This window comes from Prionailurus viverrinus, chromosome B2 (genome assembly GCF_022837055.1).
Source record: "Prionailurus viverrinus isolate Anna chromosome B2, UM_Priviv_1.0, whole genome shotgun sequence".
NCBI classification, from domain to species: Eukaryota; Metazoa; Chordata; class Mammalia; order Carnivora; family Felidae; genus Prionailurus; species Prionailurus viverrinus.
The window spans coordinates 132,669,996-132,690,861 of NC_062565.1; the positions used below are offsets into that span (position 1 = coordinate 132,669,996).

Genomic DNA, 20,866 nt, shown 5'->3' on the forward strand with positions numbered 1-20,866 from the left:
CCCGCGCCTGCGCGCCCCGACCCCGGCGTTCGCGAGCGGGCTCCGTGGCCTCCGCACTTTTTCAGGCCCACCTCGAACCGCCCAGGGCCAGCAGGGGGCGGCCGGGCTCCGCGCGCCCCTGCGAGGAGGGGACGCCCCGGGAAAGGAAGTTCCCGGCTCCCGCCCGGCCGCCCGCCCAGAGCGCAGGCGGCGGAGGGAAGCGGCCTCCCCTCCGGGTCCTCCCCCGCCGGCCAGTCCCCGGCCCTTTCCCCGCCCCGCTCGGCTGCCGCCGCGGTAGGTTCCGGGTCCTGTGACCCGTCGGGCGGTGGCGCGGGCGCAGGGCGGCCGGCTTCGGGACGTTGCGACGGCCGACGGGGGCTCCGCGGGCGCGCGGGGAAGACGCGGCAGGGCGGCGACCCCGGCGCGGAGCCCGAGCTCGCGGGGGGCAGCCGGCCGGCTGGAGCGGGGCCGGGGGCGCTCATGGCGGGCGGGGCAGCCGGGGACCCGGTCCTGGGGACGGCGGCGGCCTCCGCGCCCGAGACCCGCGAGCACCTCTTCAAGGTGCTGGTCATCGGCGAGCTCGGCGTGGGCAAGACTAGCATCATCAAGCGCTACGTCCACCAGCTCTTCTCCCAGCACTACCGGGCCACCATCGGGGTGGACTTCGCCCTCAAGGTCCTCAACTGGGACAGCCGGACGCTGGTGCGCCTGCAGCTATGGGACATCGCCGGTAAGTGGCGGGCTGCGGCCTCCGTCGAGAGCCGGCGGCTAACTCAGGTAGCCACACGGAAAGGGACGTGGCTGGGTGGACCCCAGTGGGATCACGACAACGGTAAGGGGCAGTAGTAGTTGAAGGGTTTAAAAGCAGGACAAGATCGAGAAATGCGTAAATAAATAACCCTGGTTAGATGCCTCTACTAAGTCTGCAGAAAGCATCTCATTTTTAAGAGATGGAAAGGTGGCCCTCTCCACTCCAACGTGCTCTCTCTCTTTCCCTCCCTCCCCTGACCAGAGGTGAAACAGCCATGGGGGCTTTTCCTGGAGTTTTAACTCTGAATGATGACAAGTTATATACACGAGGAAGAGTGGGAGGGGGGGGGGGGGGGGCAGGGGCCAGCTCCTCTCAACCAGCTTTAACATTTCACAGAGGAGCACAAAAGTTGAATGATTGCCCCCAAGTGACCCTCCTAGATAGTGACACAACCAAGGCTAGCAACCAGGTGCCTTTTCAGAATGTGTTTCATCACTCACCTTGGATCTGAGACCCTTCTTTCTAAGTGAAATTCTATTCTTCAGGTAGGGTGATCTCCTAGGTGAGTCCTTAACAACCCCTGCACCCTGGGGAAGATTTGGGAAAGCTACTCTTGAATCCTGCCTCCCTCCTTAAGCCAAGGCCTAACCCCACTCCTGGCCCTGCCCCACTCCACACCACAATAGATTGTTTCCCTGGCATTTGCTTTCAGTTGACAATTTGGGAGCATAATGCCCCTCTTTGAAGGGGGTGCATATTCTCCTTGCTCTAATTTATGAAAATTTGAGCTCTGTCTGGTGGGGTGGGTGGAGTGTGGGCATTTAAAAAGATGGTGACTTTTGGAAAGTTTAAATATGGAAGTGATAGCAAAAGTTACCCTGTTCAATCATTGCTGGTAAGAAGCTCAGTCTGCAATAGAGAATCTGGATGGGAGAATGTTCAGAGCGAGAGACCATCCTTCACGCTACAGATGCATCAACTGTGGAAGGTATGGTCACCCAGCTGGCAAATGAGTGGGGGGGACACAGGTCTGTCTGTTAGGCAGTGTTTTTTTCACCAACAGCTTATTACATATGAAAAAGTATTGAAGAATTAACCTATGTATATTAACCTAAATACTCACTTATTCAAGAACAGACTTTTCTGCCTCAGATATGCAAATAAATTTATGTATGACAGTCCCTCACAGAAAGGAGGATAATCTGCCCTGGGCTCAGCTTTTTTTTTTTTTTTTTTCTTTTTTCCCTTTTGGTTACAGAAAACCAAAAGTTCGTTTGAAAAGTCATCTTTTGAAGTCAGGCTTCTTTTGAAATACTTCCTGCTGTTTCACAGACACTTATGAATAGTAGTATTGCTTCTTGACAAAGTCATAAATTCTAAAGGTTGCCTTACCATGTGATAGTCATTCTGCAGGAATCTTCATTGTCGCTACAGATTTCCGTGAAGATTTTACACCCCTCACCTAGGAGGGTTGTTGACTTTGCCTTATTCTTCTTGTTAAATAATATCATATTTAGCTATTATGATTGGATTTCACTGCAGGTAAATAAAAGATTTTATTGGCACATTTGTGTTTTTAAGCTTCCAGCAAAAATGCTGGTATTTGGAGGCTTGGGAAAGCAAAGTCATGAGTAATTTTCTCCCTGGGTATCACCTCTTATTTTTTTGTCCAGCTGTAACAGACCTATGCAGCCAGGAAAGAGACATAATCAGTCTTGTCAGACTCTGGTACACATTGGCCTAGATGGAATGTGCTTGCACTTTTCCCTAAATGCAAAGGTTGAGCTGTGCGGGGACAGAAAGCAGAATTTTAAGATCTCTAAAAGGGATTCCTGGATGTTCAGTACCATTCAGCAAGTACACACGAGCTGTTAAAAAGATTAGGGGTAAATTAATGAGGTAGTTGAAAATTACTAGTCTCACCTTATCAATAAGATTTCCAGAGATGGAGTCTTAATATATAAGGAAGTTAACACAGAAATAATTTGGCTTTCACTTGGGGCTTAGGGAGCTACATCATTAACTATGTTTGCTTTGAATATTTGACCTCTTAGTGAATCCTAGCTCATACCATTTGAGTTAAGTGGTCATGATGTAATGAAGCAAACTGAAGGCCACTCCAAAAAGTTCCCCATGGCTAAACATATTTGCCTTATGTAGTTACAACATTGAATGATCTTTAATTGTGAAAGTTTAGAAATACTCCTTGATTGCAAAACAGTAGGTAGGGCTGGCCAGTTGATATGACTAACTTAAGGTGTGGCCCTGTGACTAGTTTTTTACTGTTGCGTTAGAGATGAGAAAGATGGTCAAGGAATTTTGTTGGGTCTCTATACTTGGAAACTTTGGCAGGGGTAACAGGGAGGAGTTGGCCAAATGTTTTCCATAAATGTGGCCGGGCAGTTTAAGCTAAACTCTTCAGATTAGGAACCACAGTGATTCTTGGGTACAGGCCTTCCAAATGCTTTCTTATTGCATCAAATGAATGTAGCTACAAAATACCGATGCACCTCAATATAATTTTTGTTTTGGGCAACCGTCTCTTACCCCATACCTGTTTGAAGATGGCTCTTAACACAGGACTGAAATATATACTAAGACACTGAAGTCTTCAGTAAGCTTTTCAAAAAGTTTAATAAATACTACTAAATTAAGAGGTAGCAAGAGATGTCTCTGATCTTCTTTTTGTTGTTGTTACATAAATGAACCCATTTATTATAGGCCAGCAATGTTTTAAATAGTGGTCTCTTGGGGCGCTTGGGTGGCTCAGTCAGTTAAGCATCGAACTCTTGGTTTCGTTCAGGTCATGATCTCATGGTTTGTGAGTTCAGGCCCTACCTGAGGCTCTGTGGAGCCTGCTTGGGATTCTCTCTCTCCCTCTCCCTGCCCCTCCCCTTGCTCCCCCTCAAAATAACTAAATAAACATTTAAAAAAAAAGTAAAAACAAGTTTGTCCATTTAGAACTAATATAATTTAGTCTTCCCGTATTCACTGAAGTGATTGCTTTTGTAGGGGAGGCAAAACTTTATCTCTGCCTTCTTAGAGTTTTCAGCAAAGCCTGAAAATTAAAAAAAGAAAAAAAAAAGAAATCAATCTGAGACAGATTAACAGCAGAAATTTATGTCACCTAAGTTTTACCTGACACAGGAGTCCTCATAAGAAAATGAACACCCAAAGAAGTGACAAAACCTAAGTGCTTTTATACCAGGTTGAACAAAGGGAGAGAATTGTGGGAAAATAACTAAAATATATGGGGAGGCTAAAGGAAAATAAGAGTTATTTTGTATGGTGTGTTTATAGAGAATTCTCCCAGCTTCAATTCCTGTCCGTGGTGATAGGAATGTTTCTTTCCTCCTGGTAGAGAGAGGACGTCTCTCCTGTGGGGGTTTTCTCGTCTGCTTTCAGGAAGAAAAAAGAGAGATTAGAGTACCTTTTGGGCACCTGCTCTTTTTAAAGTCCCTTTAGTTCAAATTAATCCTTATGCCAAAGTGGCGTTTTCTGGGGGCCTGGTCTCTTCTGCCACGCTTCACTTTTTAGGATTAGTATTTCTGTATAAAAATCTGAGTAAAAATCTTCTGTAAAAAAAACTTTGGACCAACGAACCAATCAGGAACATTCTACTCTGAAGTTCATGTAAATAGTATTTACTGAAGTATAAAATGCATGGTTGGAAGACATTATCAATTATATAAACTATACTTAGATTCACTTTTTTTTTTTTTTTGATCCCCAGCCTAAATTAGAACGTTGATCCTGCTTTTCTTATCCCATTTTCCACAGTGGCAGTCACTGATCACTGTACCTCATGGCCTCTTCTTGTCTTTCATAACTCTCCTTTAACCCTCATGAGCAAGAATCTTAAATATTATCTCCAGTGCTTTCTTGACCTTCAAAGTATCTATTAGTCAAAAATTATTAAAATTCAGTTTTTTTCTAAATATGCAGAAGAAGTGCTCTGAGGAATTAGTCTATAGTTATTTGTAGTCTCCCTCTTCAACACTGAATTTACAATGACTTTCCAATTACTTAATAACTCACTTAAAGGGATTTTTAAAATCTTCCTTATATCTGACTTCCGTACAGTCTTCCTGTCCTTAGCCTTATACAGACTAAAATGCTGTGTTGAATTACAAACAAAACCTACTGTTCCATTTTACATCTCTTTTTAAAAAAATTATTTATTTTAAGAGAGAGAAAGAGAGGGAGGGGAGGAGAGAGAATCCCAAGCAGGCTCCCAGCTGCACGGAGCCCCGATATGGGGCTCTATCCCATGACCCTGGGATTGTCATGACCTGAGCTGAAATCAAGAGTCGGACACTCAACCCACTGAGCCACCTAGGTGCCCCCATTTTATGTCTTTAAATCTTCCTCAGTTTGTGAATCCTGAGACACTTTGGGTGCTCCAGTCTGGATTTTGTATCCCCAATTGCCCAGGCAGACAGTGTAACAACATATTAACATATGCCTATTGCCCTTTTTTTTTTTTTTTTTTAATATGTTACCATTTTCAGTTGCCTCAATTGGCCCACATAAACTGAAAAGTGCCCAGGTTAGTAGTAGAGGGAGTGGGACATTGATAAAAGTACTAAAGTTTGACTTTTCCCCCATTTTCCTAATCATTCTACTATTTGAGTTGAACTGTATAGGCTTTTAGAGATCCCATAGTCTAAATACAGAGAAGTATAATAACTTGACCAAGGAAACACAGATAATCGATGGCACTATACAAAGACATGTCTTCTGATGCTGAAATATGAAAATAAGCTTTTAATTGTTCAGTGAATTTTTGGTTCACTGGTGTCAAAACACTCCAAAGAATGTCATCTGAGAGTCTAGCAGACTCTTGTCTAAATTAGCAAATGTTCTGGTCATCCGTATAGTAGTGCACATGATTCATATGTTAAACCCCTTTGCAATAATTATCATCTCTTTAATTATCAGTCCAGAATTTCCAGTTATTATACTCTTCTTAATTATAAAACACTGAACTTCCAATGTAGATACTCTTTGGTCGGCTCCATCATTTTTGGAGGGGATTTTGAAAGACTTTCCACACTGGACTTTCTGAAGATAACAGAGCTGTTTTATTGATATACGCTTGTAGAGCACACCTGGAAAAGCAAGGTAATAATTATAGATGTTTGCATGGTCTACTCTGTGATCTCACTGATTAAACCTACAAGCCATGCGTTACTTTCGAGAGGCAGTATTACTTTCAGATATATTATAGGAGAAATTTTATCCATTATGAATTTCTTTTCTTGACCTTCTGATTTTCTTAAGCTTCTGATATGGAAATTTCAGTGATTCGTTCATATTCTATTTTAAAGTGTACCCAAGATTTTTGTTTTTATCAGGTATGGTAAGGCCAATACACCAGAAGATGATCACCATTGAAAAGATGGTTTGTTACTCATAGATCCCAAGAGGAGGGAGCATCCATCCCATGCAGGACCACATGGGGAAGCCCCAGGGTTGGTCAAGAGGCAGAAGGAGCAAGGGATAAGCATGGGCTAGAGCCTTTATTGTGGTTTTTGCAAGAAGGAATGGCCAAGGCAGTACAGGCAAGCAGAGCAAGCTTAGGATTGGTTAGTTTGACCTATTTCAGTGGGCGTTGGGCTATGGGGGTGGTCCCTATTTGTTTAGTACCTGGCCATGGGTGATTTAGGGCAGGAAGATAGTGACTTAGACTGCAGGAGCCTTAAAAATGCCTGAAAAAAGGGATGGTAAGGATTCCGAATTGGTTGGTTTGCCTATCCAAGATGTGCTTTCAGCAGGTTGTTTGCAGTCTCTCAGAACTAGCTAACCCTGGGAGAGGCAGGCTCTCTGCTGGTCCACAAGGCCCCAAGATATCAAAGAATTATAATATAGAAAAAAAACCCATCATGAATACATACTTCTAGGCATTTGTTAGAAAAGACTGAGAGATAAAGTGCTGTTCCAAAGAAGAAAACTTTGAAGGCCTCAGATTTGTAGTTCAAGAACAGCATATCCTGAAACTAGTGATGATTTCACACTTAGTCAACACTTAAGAAGTAGAGAGTGGGCTGGGGCACCTGCATGGCTTAGTTGGTTGAGCATCCGACTCTTGATTTTGGCTCAGGTCATGATCTCATGGTCCTGGGATTGAGTCCCATGTCAGGCTCCGTGCTGAGCATGGCGCTTGCTTGGGATTCTCTCTCTCTCTCTCTCTCTCTCTCTCTCTCTCTCTCACTGTCTCTCTGTCTCTCAAAAATAAAAAAAAAAAGGAGAGGGTAGGCTAAGTGAACAAGTTTAGGTTGTGTTTTGGTTGCAGAGATCTGGATGGTGAGAACAGTACAGACATAAATGATAGGGGTTGCAGATTTCTGCAAGATGAGGTAAAAATGCTTTAGAATTCTACTCAGTTGTATTTTCAAAAGTGCTTTTCTCACTTTTTGCAATCAAGGAAGCTAGAAACATGTAATTTCTTCAGTCTTGTTTTGAGAAAGATGAACCACATAAAAATAAATGGACAGTAGGGGTTAGTTTATGGATCTTGGTTGGTCTTTCTAGCTGACACACGGCCTTACATTCTCCTCTTCTGCCTTCTTTCCATTCACTTCTGTCCAGATATTTTCCTTAAGCATCCTCTGTAGTGACTTTTTTTGTTGCTTTTTGAAATTAAGCTAAATACATTGTTCTATTTTAGTGTGATTATATGGAGACTCCTCCATCAGGCTCACCTGCGGCGCTTAAAATGCAGATTCGTTAGGATCAACTGTTTCGATAGATCTGCCTTCCTCTGACACCACTATGCATCGTGATTTTAACAAAGAGGTTAATTCTCTCACCTGGTAAGTCCATGGTTGGGCAGTCCACAGCTGCTGAGCAGAACCTTAAAGTCTCCATGGGCCAAAGCTGACACTGCATCACACAACCATTCCTTCGTCATATCGTCATATTCTTTGTCTTTGCGCTCTAGTCAAATATGCATGTCTTGCTGCAAGGGCAGCTGGGAAATCTAGGGCTTCACCCTAGATGACTAGCACTGTGTTCATTTTCTTCATTCTCATTGCCAAGATTAGATATCTTTGAGCCTAGATGACTAGCACTGTGTTCATTTTCTTCATTCTCATTGCCAAGATATCTAGTTACAATAAAGATTCCGTCTTCTAGAGAAGGAAGTAACACACTTTTTTAAAAGAAAGCATTTAGAGTCATTTGGAATATTCTGGAAATATGCCTACAGCAATATGGATAAAAGAGGCTGCCACTAGTATTGGGGTCACTAAAGCACTCAGCAGTGGGGCATTTCTCGTAGCTGCTGTGGTAAAGCCCTAAGAGACTATGAGAAAGGGATTACCTTGTGTAATAGGGCTCTGCTATCCTTAAAGAAAGTCACTGTAGGCTGATGGCACTGCCTTGGGTGTATTCAGAAGTATGGGACATGTGGAACAATGTGTCCTCCAGAAAGTATTTGGCTAACAGATTGGACAGCACATTAGATAACAAATCAACCTGGGCAATTTGAGTAATTCTGTCTCCCCGGGATTTTATTTTCTCATCTGTAAAATAGGAGAGGTTGGATTAGGTGATGTGAGGTGGCATCTGGCAGTTACAATGTTGTCCATTTAAGTGTTGGTCAGGAAGGCATGAAAGTGGTCCTTCCCCCCCCCCCCCCCCCCCCCACATTAAGAAATGACTACAACACCAGTTAAGGAAGATGGTGTTGCTGATTCCCTGTCACACTCTTTGAGCTACTTCTACAGATCTCGTGACAGGAAGATCTCCCAGGTCGTGCTGAATTTTTATATTGCCATAAGCTTTAACTCTACACACACACACACACACACACCCCATGAAACAAAACTCATGCATCTGTCTTTGTATTTAATAACTGCAGACTTCTCTACCCCATCCTCTCCTGTCCTATGATACAACCCAGGGGCACTCAGCATAGTGGGAATTTCCTGCATTTTATTTATGCATTTGTGGAAAGTAGGATCGAGAACAATAAAATTTTCTTGGACTGAACTTAGAATGGTTGATTGACTACTTCCCAGGGAGCATTCTTTATATTTCTTGTCTAAAATTAAGGAAAAAAAAAAAAAGTCCAAGATTCTACAGAATTCCAGTGCAATTCTAATGTAAATGTGAAAGTCTGCCCTGTTGGTAGGTTTGGTCCTTACCCCTTTTTTAAACTTAGAAAGGGCTAACTCCTGAAGTGTTGTGAAAGGTAAGTACTAGAATGCATCATTCCCATGAGAAAGACTCAGCACTGCTGGAGATTGTATCTAGAGATTAAATACTTGAATCTGTTTAGTCCGTTGATGGTGAGCCTGGCTCTGACTAGGGTGACTGCTGGTGGGTTTTGGGCATTGCTGCATCTACAGTATAGAGACAAAGGAATAAAGACAACTGATTTTCATGACAGGTAAGCATTTGAATGGCATTTCTTGATAACGTGTCTTTCAGAACTACTAAGATTAGCTTACGTACCTCAATGAAGAGCATCCCTTCGTTTGATACCATGATATACTTTTCATATCTCTGATGACACCTAACACCCTGTGGTGCAGTTTGTCTATTTCCTCAAATAGATTGTGAGCTCCTCAGGAGAGGAAATCATATTGATTGTTCCATGCTGTTCACCAGTATCTAGCACAGTGCCTGATACATGCAAGGAACTTACTGCACGTTTTTGAGTGGAGATCAAATCTAGACACGATTTGGGGGCTGTATTAGTCAGGATAGATTAGGTTATGTTGGAGTTCCAACCACATTAAAAACGTCAATGGCTTAAAATAATTATTCCTCACTCTTCATGCCCACGGTGAGGGCAGAGGTTGGGGCAGTGGTAGAGATGTGAAGGCATTTTTCATTGAAACTACCTGAAGACTCAGACTAATGGAGGCTCTACCATCTCATGATACTCTCCTCTCAAAATTAGGGTTCGAGCCTGCTGCAGCAGGACAGGGACACTGTCAGCCAAGTGATTCTGCTTAAAAGTGACACTTCTGTTCACCTTTCATTGGCCAAGACGAGTTCGTAGCCACTCCTGACTCAGTGGGGGCAGAAGAGTGTGATCCTTCACACACTTAGAAATGGAGGAGAATGGAATATTCATGAACATTAGTTTTGTTTTCCACTGTGGTTCTTTCTTTTAGACAATAACAAGAGAATAGATAAAATTACCCAAGGAGAAATAATAACGAAGTTATAGGATGCAGCTCTTACTCTAGTGGCAAACTTTATGTTATTTTCCAGTTTAACGACTGGAAGAGCTTGATATATCCATGTATTTAAACCTTTGAAACCAAAATAGTTAAATCTAGGTTTTGCCTTGTTAGGTTTTTTGGGAGAACAACTCTCAATTTCATGTTAAGATTATTATTTTAAATGAATTCATTGTCTCTTTATTCTCTAATTAAAGACTTTTTTTTTTAAATTCATCTATTTTGGGAGAGAGAGAAGGAGAAAGAGAGAACCCAAGCAGGCTCCATACTGCCAGCGTGGAGCCCAATGTAGGACTCAATGTGGGATTAGAACTCACGAACTGTGAGATCATGACCTGAGCGAAAACCGAGTCAGACACTTAACTGAGCCACCCAGACGCCCCTATTTTCTAATTAAATATTACATATTTTAGAAATTTGTGCTTTTTAGGTTTTTTGACCAGTTCAAGAGTATCTCTGAAGCACTAATGGATTACTTCAGAATTTTTCAGAATTACTTCAGAATTAAAAAGATAATGAACTCAGTAAAATAGGAAGTATATTTCACTATTCTGTTGGAAAGTAAGCAATTTCCCTAAATGCATGGCTTGGCCTTTTCATGCTGGATTATTTATATTTGATCCCCATTGCTGTCTGGATTCAGTGATTGAAGAATCTTTAGCAAATCATTATAACATTAAAGTTATCACACAGAAACCTAAAACATCAGAAGGAAGAGCTGGGAGGGCTTAGAAGATCCCTAAAATCCTCTAAAGACACATGACTTACTGAGGCCGACAGAGTTACTTGCCTAGGATTGCTTGACCTTTGGGTGCTTGGTATTTAAATTTTGTTTTTAATGTTTATTCATTTTTTGAGGGACAGAGCATGAGCAGGAGAGGAGCAGAGAGAGAGGGAAACACAGAATCCAAAGCAGGCTCCAGACTCTGAGCTGTCAGCACAGACCCCAGTGTGGAGCTTGAACCTACAAACTGTGAGATCACGACCTGAGCCAAAGTTGGATGTTTACTTAACTGACTGAAGCGTCCCTGGGTGCTTGGTATTTTGATTCTCTAGTACATTTGTACTTTCCTCAAGTTCATTTTCCTCTGCCAACTGTTTTCACCACTACAGTTTACAGCATATAACTAGCTAATAGTTAAAGGTTTTGCTATGTTTAATTGTACCATTTTAAAAAGGATACTTAGGCTTTCATCATGTAATACATTTATTGAGCACTTAATACTAGCTAACATTTACACAGTGCTTACCATGAGCCTGACATTTTACTTTTTTGAACTTAAAGTATAATTTACATACACAGATCTTAAGTCCTTCATGAATTTTTATATACCAGTGTCAGTTCAAGGTATAGACTATCCCCTAACCCTCTAGAATAGAAGTAGCAAATACTTTAGGTTTTATGGGCCATTTACTCTTTGTTGCGACTACTCAACTCTGCCATTGTAGAATGAAAACCGATGAAGAAACCGATAAACGGATGAAGGTGATAGTATTCCAGTAAAACTTTATTTAACGAGGTTTGACCATGAATTATAGTTTGTTGTACTCTTCCCTAAAAGACTCTCAGGCAGACATTTTGCATTAAACCTTCCCAGTGACCATCTGTAGGTATTATTTTTTTATAGCTTTATTATACCTAATCGACAATACAACAAACTGTACAATTTGATGTTTGACATGTAAACAGTAGTGAAACATCACTATGATCAAGATTGCAAAAGTATTTCCGAACCTGTCTCACTGCCTTGCCCAAGATAATCACTGATGGGCTTCCTCTTACTAAGTCACTATAGTTTTTATTTTTAAGGATTTGATATAAATGCATTCATATAGTATTACCTATTCCCTCTCTGGTCTAGTTTCTTTCACTTAGCTTAATTATTTTGAGATTCATCTATTTTGTTATTTTCATCCATAATCTATTCCTTTCCTTTCTGTTGTTATATTCCATTGTATGAATATACCATATTTTATTGATTACCATTTTCGACTATTAAAAATAAAGCACCTATGAGCATTCATGAACATGACTTTGTGTAGACATGTGCTTTCATTTTGTTTGAGCAAATACCTAGGAGTAGAATGTGTTGGTTGTATGGTAGGTATATGTTTAAATTTTGAAGAAACTGTCAAATCGTTTCCCAAATGGATGTACTATTCTAGATTCTTATTCTTACCAGTAGTAAGTAAGAGTTCTGATTGCTCCATTTCTTCACCAATACTTGGTAAAACCAGACTTTTTATTTTAGCCATTCTCATAGGCATGAAGGGGAAGCTGGTTATGATTTAAAAATTTATTTTTCTTTTTAATTTTTTAGAGAGAGCATGAGCAGAGACGAGGGGTGGGGAGAGAGAGACAGAGAAAATCTTAAGCAGACTATATGTTTAGCACCGAACCTGGTATGGGGCTCAATCCCACAACCCTGAGCTGAAATCAAGAGTCAGATGCTCAACCAACTGAGCCACCCAGGCACCCTAGTTGTGATTGAAATTTGCATTTCTCCAGTAATTAATGATGCTAGGCATCTTTTCCTTTGCTTGTCATTGTATGCATTCTTTGATAAAGCATCTGTTCCAGTCTTTTGCTTACTTTATTAATTAGATTTTTTATCTTCTTACTCTGGAGTTTGGAGGGTATAAGTCCTTTACCAGATAGAGGGTTTGCATTTTTTTCTCCCAGTTTGTACTTTTCATTTGCTTAATAGCATAATTGACACTATTTTGAATTGCCATATAGTGTGGTTTTTAGAAAGCACACTCTGAGACTATCAGAGAGTTTTGAATACTAACCTTGGAACCTAGGGAATGTAACCTGATTATTTCTTTTTTTTCTTTTAAAGATTTTTTTTTTTAATGTTTATTTATTTTTGAGAGACAGAACATGAGTGGGGGAGGAGCAGAGAGGGAGACACAGAATCCAAAGCAGGCTTCATCCAGGCTCTGAGCTGTCAGCACAGAGCCCGATGCGGGGCTCGAACTCATGAACTGTGAGATCATGACCTGAGCCAAGTCAGACGCTTAACCGACTGAGCCACCCAGGTGCGCCAGTAACCTGATATTTCTAATCCACAGGTCCATCTCGAAAATTCCTTGTCATAATACATTTCTAATTTTCTTATATTTTATCAGAAAGTTTATGTGAATACAAATTTGTATATGACTTAGTATGATTGGTTGAAAGAAATCTTTTTAGGGATTTATAGATGATTCAGTAAACAAAGCAACACTCACTAAAGCTTAATCGTTCTTTATTACTTCTGAATTTCTATACTTTTACTAGTTTGGCATCCTACCCTCTTTTCTAAATTGAAGGGATAGTTCTAAAGAGTACTTTCTTCTAATATGAAATAATCATGTAATCTGGACTATCTTAATGAGGCTAATTTCCTTTTTTGCCATAGTCATTTTATATTTAATAATTAAATTTTATAAAAACAAAAATTGGCAGTATGTGTTCTCTAGTTAAAATTGAACTCAGAACCACTTTAATGCATCTACATAGTCGTTTTGCAGATTAGTGATATTGACTTTGATCAGTTGGTATATCCTCTGTGAACATGCTGTGTGTAGTTATGAAGTATAAGTTTAAGGAAAAGGTACAATGTTAATTTCTTATAATTGTCAGCATTGTGATCCAGTAACTATATAGTTGGCTGGGCAGATTTACATTACCAGTAAAATATAAATATGATAGTGGGGTTTCATATGTGACTGTTATAATAAAGTTCAGACATCTGAACTGTCATAGTACAACTTCAGGTAAGCCCATATGAGGAGTTACGACAAACCACAAATGAACTTCAGGTTTTTCCATTTAAGCTTGCCTATAGTGTTCTTTTCCCATTATTTCATTAAGCAATATCTAACATTGTATGATGCTCTAGTAGAATTTGGAGGAGAAAGAAAATATTTTTTGTGGGCAGCTTTGCATTTGTTACTATCAACGAAATGTAGATAGAGTGTTTTTTCATCATATGTTTTAACAGGAAAGTGTCCTGTCAGCTTTGTTTTTATCATTGATCAGAGTTTCACATCTTCGATTTACATTGATTGCCAGTCATATTTCCTTAGTACTCTAGTCAGTAACTCGACAGACGGAAGGTAAATGCCTTAGAAGTCAGAGTAACTGTAAGATAGTTCAGAATGGCTGGCAACAGGGGTGCATGGGACTCAGAAGACCTGGGTTCTAGTGCTGTCTTAGTTAGTCAGTGCCACTGTAATCCTGGCCAAGCAGCTCTTTGTGTGGTTTTTCATCTGTTAGATGAAGATAAGGGTCCTTCCTATGTCAAAGAACAGTGTGATACCAGACGGAAAGAGAACGCTTTGCAAAGTCCATGTGGTATGCGAAGCAGTAGGATTTTCCCCAAACTATTGAACACGGTAAGTTATTTTAAAAGTATGATATTTGAAGAACTCTGCAGTTGGTCCTTCTTTCAATCACACAGATAATTGTGCCACTTTTTGCTAGTAGGTTTGCACGCGTCTGCCTTCTTAGAAGACAGCAATCTTGCAAGCAGCGTCCAAAGCGGGTACAGCCTAGAGACAGGGACGAAAGATGAACTCCTTTATCTCTTATCCAGTCTTAGTCTTTTCGACTGCGTTTTACCCACCATACTTATCTTCTTCGTGCAAGCTTCATTTTCTTCTGTTCTGTCTCTTCTCCCCTCCGCTCCCGGCTTTCTTTTTCCCTTTAGCCTTTCTCTTAGACTGGGGAAATGCAGAGGGAAATGCTGGGCTCTGTAGATTCAACCACCGTCATCTGGATGTTTATGGAGCATATGTTGTACATTCACAGAACACAACGCTAGTTAGTTCCGTACTGAGACCACACGATCGGCCACATGGGTCTGTGCATCCCACCAGTTTCTTTGCTATGGAATGGGAAACCCGTGTTTACAGCACTGTTCTAGAGTCAGAGGCCTTATATCTAAATATAGACTCAGTCTGAATTATGAGTTCTTAATCTCTTTTTATATTTACTTCTAGGGCAGGAGCGGTTTGGCAACATGACCCGAGTATACTACAAAGAAGCTGTTGGTGCTTTTGTAGTCTTTGATATATCGAGAGGTTCCACGTTTGAGGCCGTCTTAAAATGGAAAAGTGATCTGGATAGTAAAGTCCATCTTCCAAATGGCAGCCCTATTCCTGCTGTCCTCTTAGCTAATAAATGTGACCAGAAAAAGGATGGTGGCCAGAATCCTTCCCAGTTGGACCAGTTCTGCAAAGAACATGGTTTCACTGGATGGTTTGAAACCTCGGCAAAGGTGAGGTCTGCTTCGTGTTTGTATCTGCTCTGCTCTTAAGTCCTAAATCTGAGCTATAGCTATAAAACATTTAGACAGGTTTATGTGAGTGGGTTTTGGGAGCCTAATAAAAAGCAAAACATAGCATGGATATGTTATAGTTTCCTTCAGTGGGCAGCAGAAATGCTTTCAAAATTGGCTAGTGGGGAGGTGACTAGAAGGGCAGGTTTTCCATCAGAGTAAAAATTAGCTGTTATTTAGAATAAAGAACAACGACATTCTCTGAGTTTGAGCCTTTAAATGGAGCACTTCTGCAACTGGAGTTTATGGGGGATTTAGGGATCTTGTCAAGCACAAGGATTTTTTAATTTTTACTGAAGGCTTGACAAAATATAGGGACAGAGATGACCCTGGCGAATATGTGGGTCACGTGCAGTACTAACAAAAATGGACCAGAAACTGTCAGAGCGACAATGTATTCAGGTGATGTTTGAAGAGTTTCAGATTAATTGTGTATGAAAGAATTTGAACAAGGGGCAAGTGTCAACATTTGTGACATGCTTCTTCATGAATAGCGGAGTGAGAATTCTTTCTTTCACCGATTATGGGATAAATATTTTTTGAAGAGAAACAAGAACACTTAAGTCGGCTGTTAAAAATCTTACCAGTCTAGATACACAAGAGAGCAAAGGTGGAATTCACAGGCACAAAGTATTGGTGGGGAGAGAACTTGTTTATGCACATTGGGAATTTCACATTAGAGGTCAAATAACAATTGGACTTACATAAGAATGGTGAAATGTTTGAGAAATTCTCAATGACAAACAAGATCCGAAACCAGAAGACTGGCGTATCTTAACACAGTCCCAGCATTTGGAATGCCTTCTGTGGATTTCTTGCAGACGTTTTTTTGTTTTTTGTTTTTAAAAGAATTTTTCCTCTTAGGTAACAAATGTGACTGGATTTATCTACTGGTCTGAGTACCTGCTTACCACTAGGTTACTTTTAGCTTTATCAGAAGCCCACCCTCATCGCAGAAGACCATTGGGTGCCACCGACAATCAGAATAATGAAAGGAAAGCTATTGAGTGATGTTGGGGTCATTGGCAGAACTAGTGTCCGCTGGAGGCAGAGGTTTTTACTCCTAAGCTAAAGGCTGTCTGTTGAAAGAAAGACATTCCAGAATCTTAAAATTTCGTTTCATGAGTAAAAAGCAGCAGCAGCAGAAAGCTGCAGTGCAGGGGTGGGCGCGGCAAGAGCACTTAGCCAGGCAGGACGGGAGAAATGGCAGAAGGGGGAGGCTGCTCCTGGAGGCCCTTGTCCTGGAACCCGTCCCCCTTCCTGCGGCGTGTCCGTTGGGTAATTTGCTTTATTTCCCAGCTTTGTTGGGAAATAATTAGTGGTATGTGTAATGTTTATTAGAGCATGAGATTTGTTGGAAGGGATGGCACGTATTACAGATAAAATTTCTTCTCTAAGTTTTATGTGAATTAATCACTCAGGTAATAAATCCAAATTTGTCCCCAGAGTCTAGATGGGAGATTCACAAATGATAGTGTCATGTGGCCTGCAGCTTGAGACTGTGCAAGTCATCAGCTTTGTTAAATTTATAGACGGCGTTACATGTGGAGGTGAGAAGGGACACACTGGTTAGCAGTAGAAGTGTCAGATATGTCCTGTGCTTTCCTACAAATATATTAGCAACACCTTCTGCAGAATTTCCTTAGTAGTAAACCAGGAATGGCCCAAGAGAATAACAGTAGCATAAAATTTAGGTTAAAAATTTTAGGCAAGCCTTAAAAGTACTGCCCACATGTCACTAATGTCTGTATTTCTGAGCCGGCCGGCGCTAACTTCACATCTGATTCCTGCTTGAATCCCAGTGATCTGAATTTTAATGGGAACACAGCCAAAAGACAGTTTTGAATTTGTGAACTTCATCTTTTCACCTTTATGACAAACAATGGATTTGTAGTATGAAAATGTGTGACTAATTACAATATGGGAATTTCTGTTCCTAGTCAATTGCTGCTAAATGCAGTTAGAGAGTGTTGTAGTTCTTTGGGATAATGGGAAGGGTGGGGACCGAGTGACAGTTAGACATTCGGAGATCAGTACTTTAATTAAAGAAAACTTGTGTTGATGCTGGAAAAGATACCTGAATAAATAGCACAGGTCTTACAGGTTTCTCACTGTCTGAGAAAATTATAGCAAATAAGGAAGAAAGCTGGAATGAACCTCATGTTGTTAGACTGAAATTGGAGAGATCAGTATGAACTTAATGTTTCATATGTACATATAAATATATATATATGTATATATATGTTTGTGTATATATGTGTTTGTATATATACACATTTGCATAAACAGAGATAAATGTAGAAATAGATGTCTACAGGTCTGTGGATGCATATATATATATATATATATATATATATATATATATATACACATACATATATATATATATTGATTACCTCTCTCTGCTCAGAGGGCTTAGGAGCAATGATACCACAGATCCAGTGAGCTTACTGGTCCCCAGAATTTGTTTTTTAAATACTGTTCTCCTGTAAAAAGAACAGGGGTTTTGTGGAGAAATGATTGATTCCAGGACTAGTGGGACAAATAAAGATGCGCCAGAGATATTTTGCGGAGCCAGAAACTAAGGGAGCACAAAATGATGGAGAGGTGTCAAAAAGAAACAGAACCGTACTTACAGAAGCTCCAAAAATGTAACACAGTTTGAGGAATGAAGTAAATAACTATTGTAATGGATCTAATCTGTGGAATAAAATAATAATCCATGACATGAATAAACCAATTAATAAGTAAGGGAGAAGAGAAAACTTTAACTGACGGTAGAATTCTAACTAATATATGTAGAAGGAATGATGGAAATAGAAAGTCACCTTTAATCACCATGGTAGTAAATGTTTCAGGGAAAAATTAATTAATAGTAAAGTTAATGGGTAAAACTGGTAAAAAAAAAAAAAAACAACAGGTGATTTATATATTGGAACTTACTAAGGGCAAAGGATAAATAGTAATTGTTCAGTGGAGAAGCCTGGCAGACGTGACTCTAAGCAAGTGCCTCCTTGTACACTGAGAAGGACACATCCCTTCTTCTGCCAATAATGCATAACTTGAGTTTAATGATACGAAACACCAAACAAGCCCAGACTAAGGGATATTTTCTGGCCAGTACTCTACAAGAGTGTCAAAGTCGTGGAAGGGAAGGTGACTGAAAAACTGTCCCAGGTTAAAGGAGACCAAGGAGACATGAGCACGAAATACAGCTGGTCACCTGGATGGCAAATAGGACATTGGGACGATGGTAAAATTTGAATAAGGCTCATAATTAATGCCCACACTATTATCTAATTTCCTGGTTTTATCTGAAAATCTGGATTTCCAAGCTGTTAATATTTTAGGAAGATGAGTGAAGGGTATGTAGGAATTTTTACTGTTTTTGCAATGGTTTTGTAAACCTGAAATTATTTAAAAATGAAGTTAAGTACTTAAATAAAATAAGCCCAGATTTTGCTCTGTGTTGTTACTCGTGTAGTGAGTGACAGCTAATAAATCTGTCGCACAAATGTTGTGATAGCTTGTGACTCATTAGAATATTTTTAATGGCCGTTGCACCCACCACATTGTTTCAGGTTAATTTACACATGACAATTAAAAGTAATAATCTGCACTCAGAGATGGGGGACGACATAATGCGTTTATCATATTTTAATGTGGTATGAGCCCGTTGACATTCTTCTTTATAATGTGTCCTGAACAATTGACTTAGATGTTCTAGGGCAGAAGGTTTTCATCTTAGTGCCTTCATTTATGTGAGTGGGAGCCCATTGTGGGAATGAAGATTCCTTTTCAACCATTGAGATAGTTCATTGAATCTCAGCGGCAAGAAGTTTGAAACAGGAGCATCAGAAAGGGCGATCATTTGTGAAAAGAAAAGAGTTCCCTAGCCACGTTATACTCAATGGCATTAAACTCTTAGGGTTTAACCCTTTAGTACGGGAGAAGATGGTAGCTCGTGTGTTAGAATGTCCCCTCTGACAAACTCGGCCAGTCCCGTTAATACTCTTAATGCTTACTTCCAAGCATTAATCTGAAGAATTCATCGTGTTCGTCATTTCTGCATTACAGGATAATATAAACATAGATGAAGCCGCCCGGTTCCTAGTGGAGAATATTCTCGCAAACCACCAAAGCTTTCCTAGTGAAGAAAACAACGAGGACAAAATTAAACTGGATCAGGAGACCTTGAGAGCAGAGGGCAAGTCCCAATGTTGCTGACATGGCTTCTGCTTCTGGCCTGTGTGCAGAGTGCAGCCTGACCGGGCTGGATCCAAGCCCGAGAATGGATAAGGGGGCGGCTGTGCTGCTCTGTGAGTCTTCACAGGGCTGCACTTCACACGAATGCTCCGGTTTTTCTTCAGGTTGTGTAGATCTTTCTCCTTGTACAGAATGGCCGTGGTGGCACCCCCAGGGAGCCTACGCTGACACGGGGCGTGTGGTAAAGTGGTTCTGCCCGCGACCCCACACTTTAACGCAGGCACACTTAGGCCTCTAGGGTGGTCACCATGAATTCAGGATAATGTTTACATCCTCTTTAACATTTTTTAAAAATGATGGTCCTCAGGATTTGGTAAGATTTTCAAGTTGTGCCTTTTAGTGGAAGCACTGGGGTGGTCATGAAACCTGACCTGAGGTCTTCCAGTAATTTTATGGGCCTGTGTTTTTATCTCCACATTATGTTCTCTCCAGGGAGGCTGTCATCTCTGTTAGTCACAGAAGGCTGTTTTGCCGTTCTTTTCCTACTTAAAACTTTGATACTTCTATAAAATTGTTATCATCACACGTTATGTCATTAGTCCTGGCCAGCGTGGTGTGCCCTTGCTAACAACGCAGGTGCACTGGTGTCCTGGCTTCTGGTTGCTGCCAGTTGGAAACAATATAAATGAACATTCCCGCTTTCCTCTTCCTCCCGTGTGTTTATTTTTGTACCTGAGAGCCTGGCTGCTATTGCTGTTGGAGTTCTCTCTAACTGGAGCTAGTCTTTTCAAATCTGTATTAGTAACGGTAACAGAGAAGCTACTTGAAAGCACATACAATTAAATCTGAGATTCTCTAAGTAGGAATTGTGAAGGAAACTAGGTCATGCGTAGTTTGTATGTAAAGTTTTGGACATTTAAAGTAAAACACATGAGAAACTTAGGACAGCCTCGTAATATTTGTATTACCATTTAACCCAGTTAAGGAAAAGAATAAATATTATGACTGAAACCTCTTTTGTTTTCTTTAACTAATGTGGTTCTAGAAAGGTAAATGGGGTATACTTTTCCGCCTTAGAAAACTTCGTGTCTGCTCACATTTTCCTGTTGTTTTTAAGGGAGTTGATACCTTCTGAAAGGTCCAACTTACTTTTCAAAGGAATTTTAAAGGTGTTTGTGCCATAATCCAATGCTAATGCAAATGAGGCATTGACCAAATTGTCTTATACATTATTATGAACATGGGATAGGAAAAGATCCATGTATTTATTGAGAGCAGGAAATAAAAAATCAGCAAGAATTGCCTTTGCTCTGACAGGTGTATTCTGGGAATAAATAGTTGACATGGGCCATAAAACATAGCTTGCTCTTCTCATTAAGTCTAAGTTTTGCTTAGGAATCACAAAG

At 40.6% G+C, this 20,866-nt stretch overlaps 1 protein-coding gene across 1 annotated transcript; it reads left to right on the top strand.

Moving 5' to 3' along the window:
- The first annotated feature begins 113 nt into the window (after nucleotides 1-113).
- RAB32 (RAB32, member RAS oncogene family) lies at nucleotides 114-20,471 on the top strand. The gene is made up of 3 exons (XM_047858006.1): nucleotides 114-709; nucleotides 14,917-15,194; nucleotides 19,332-20,471. The coding sequence occupies exons 1-3, from the start codon at nucleotides 460-462 to the stop codon at nucleotides 19,479-19,481; spliced, it is 678 nt and encodes a 225-aa protein (XP_047713962.1). The 5' UTR covers nucleotides 114-459; the 3' UTR covers nucleotides 19,482-20,471.
- The last annotated feature ends 395 nt before the right edge of the window (nucleotides 20,472-20,866 follow it).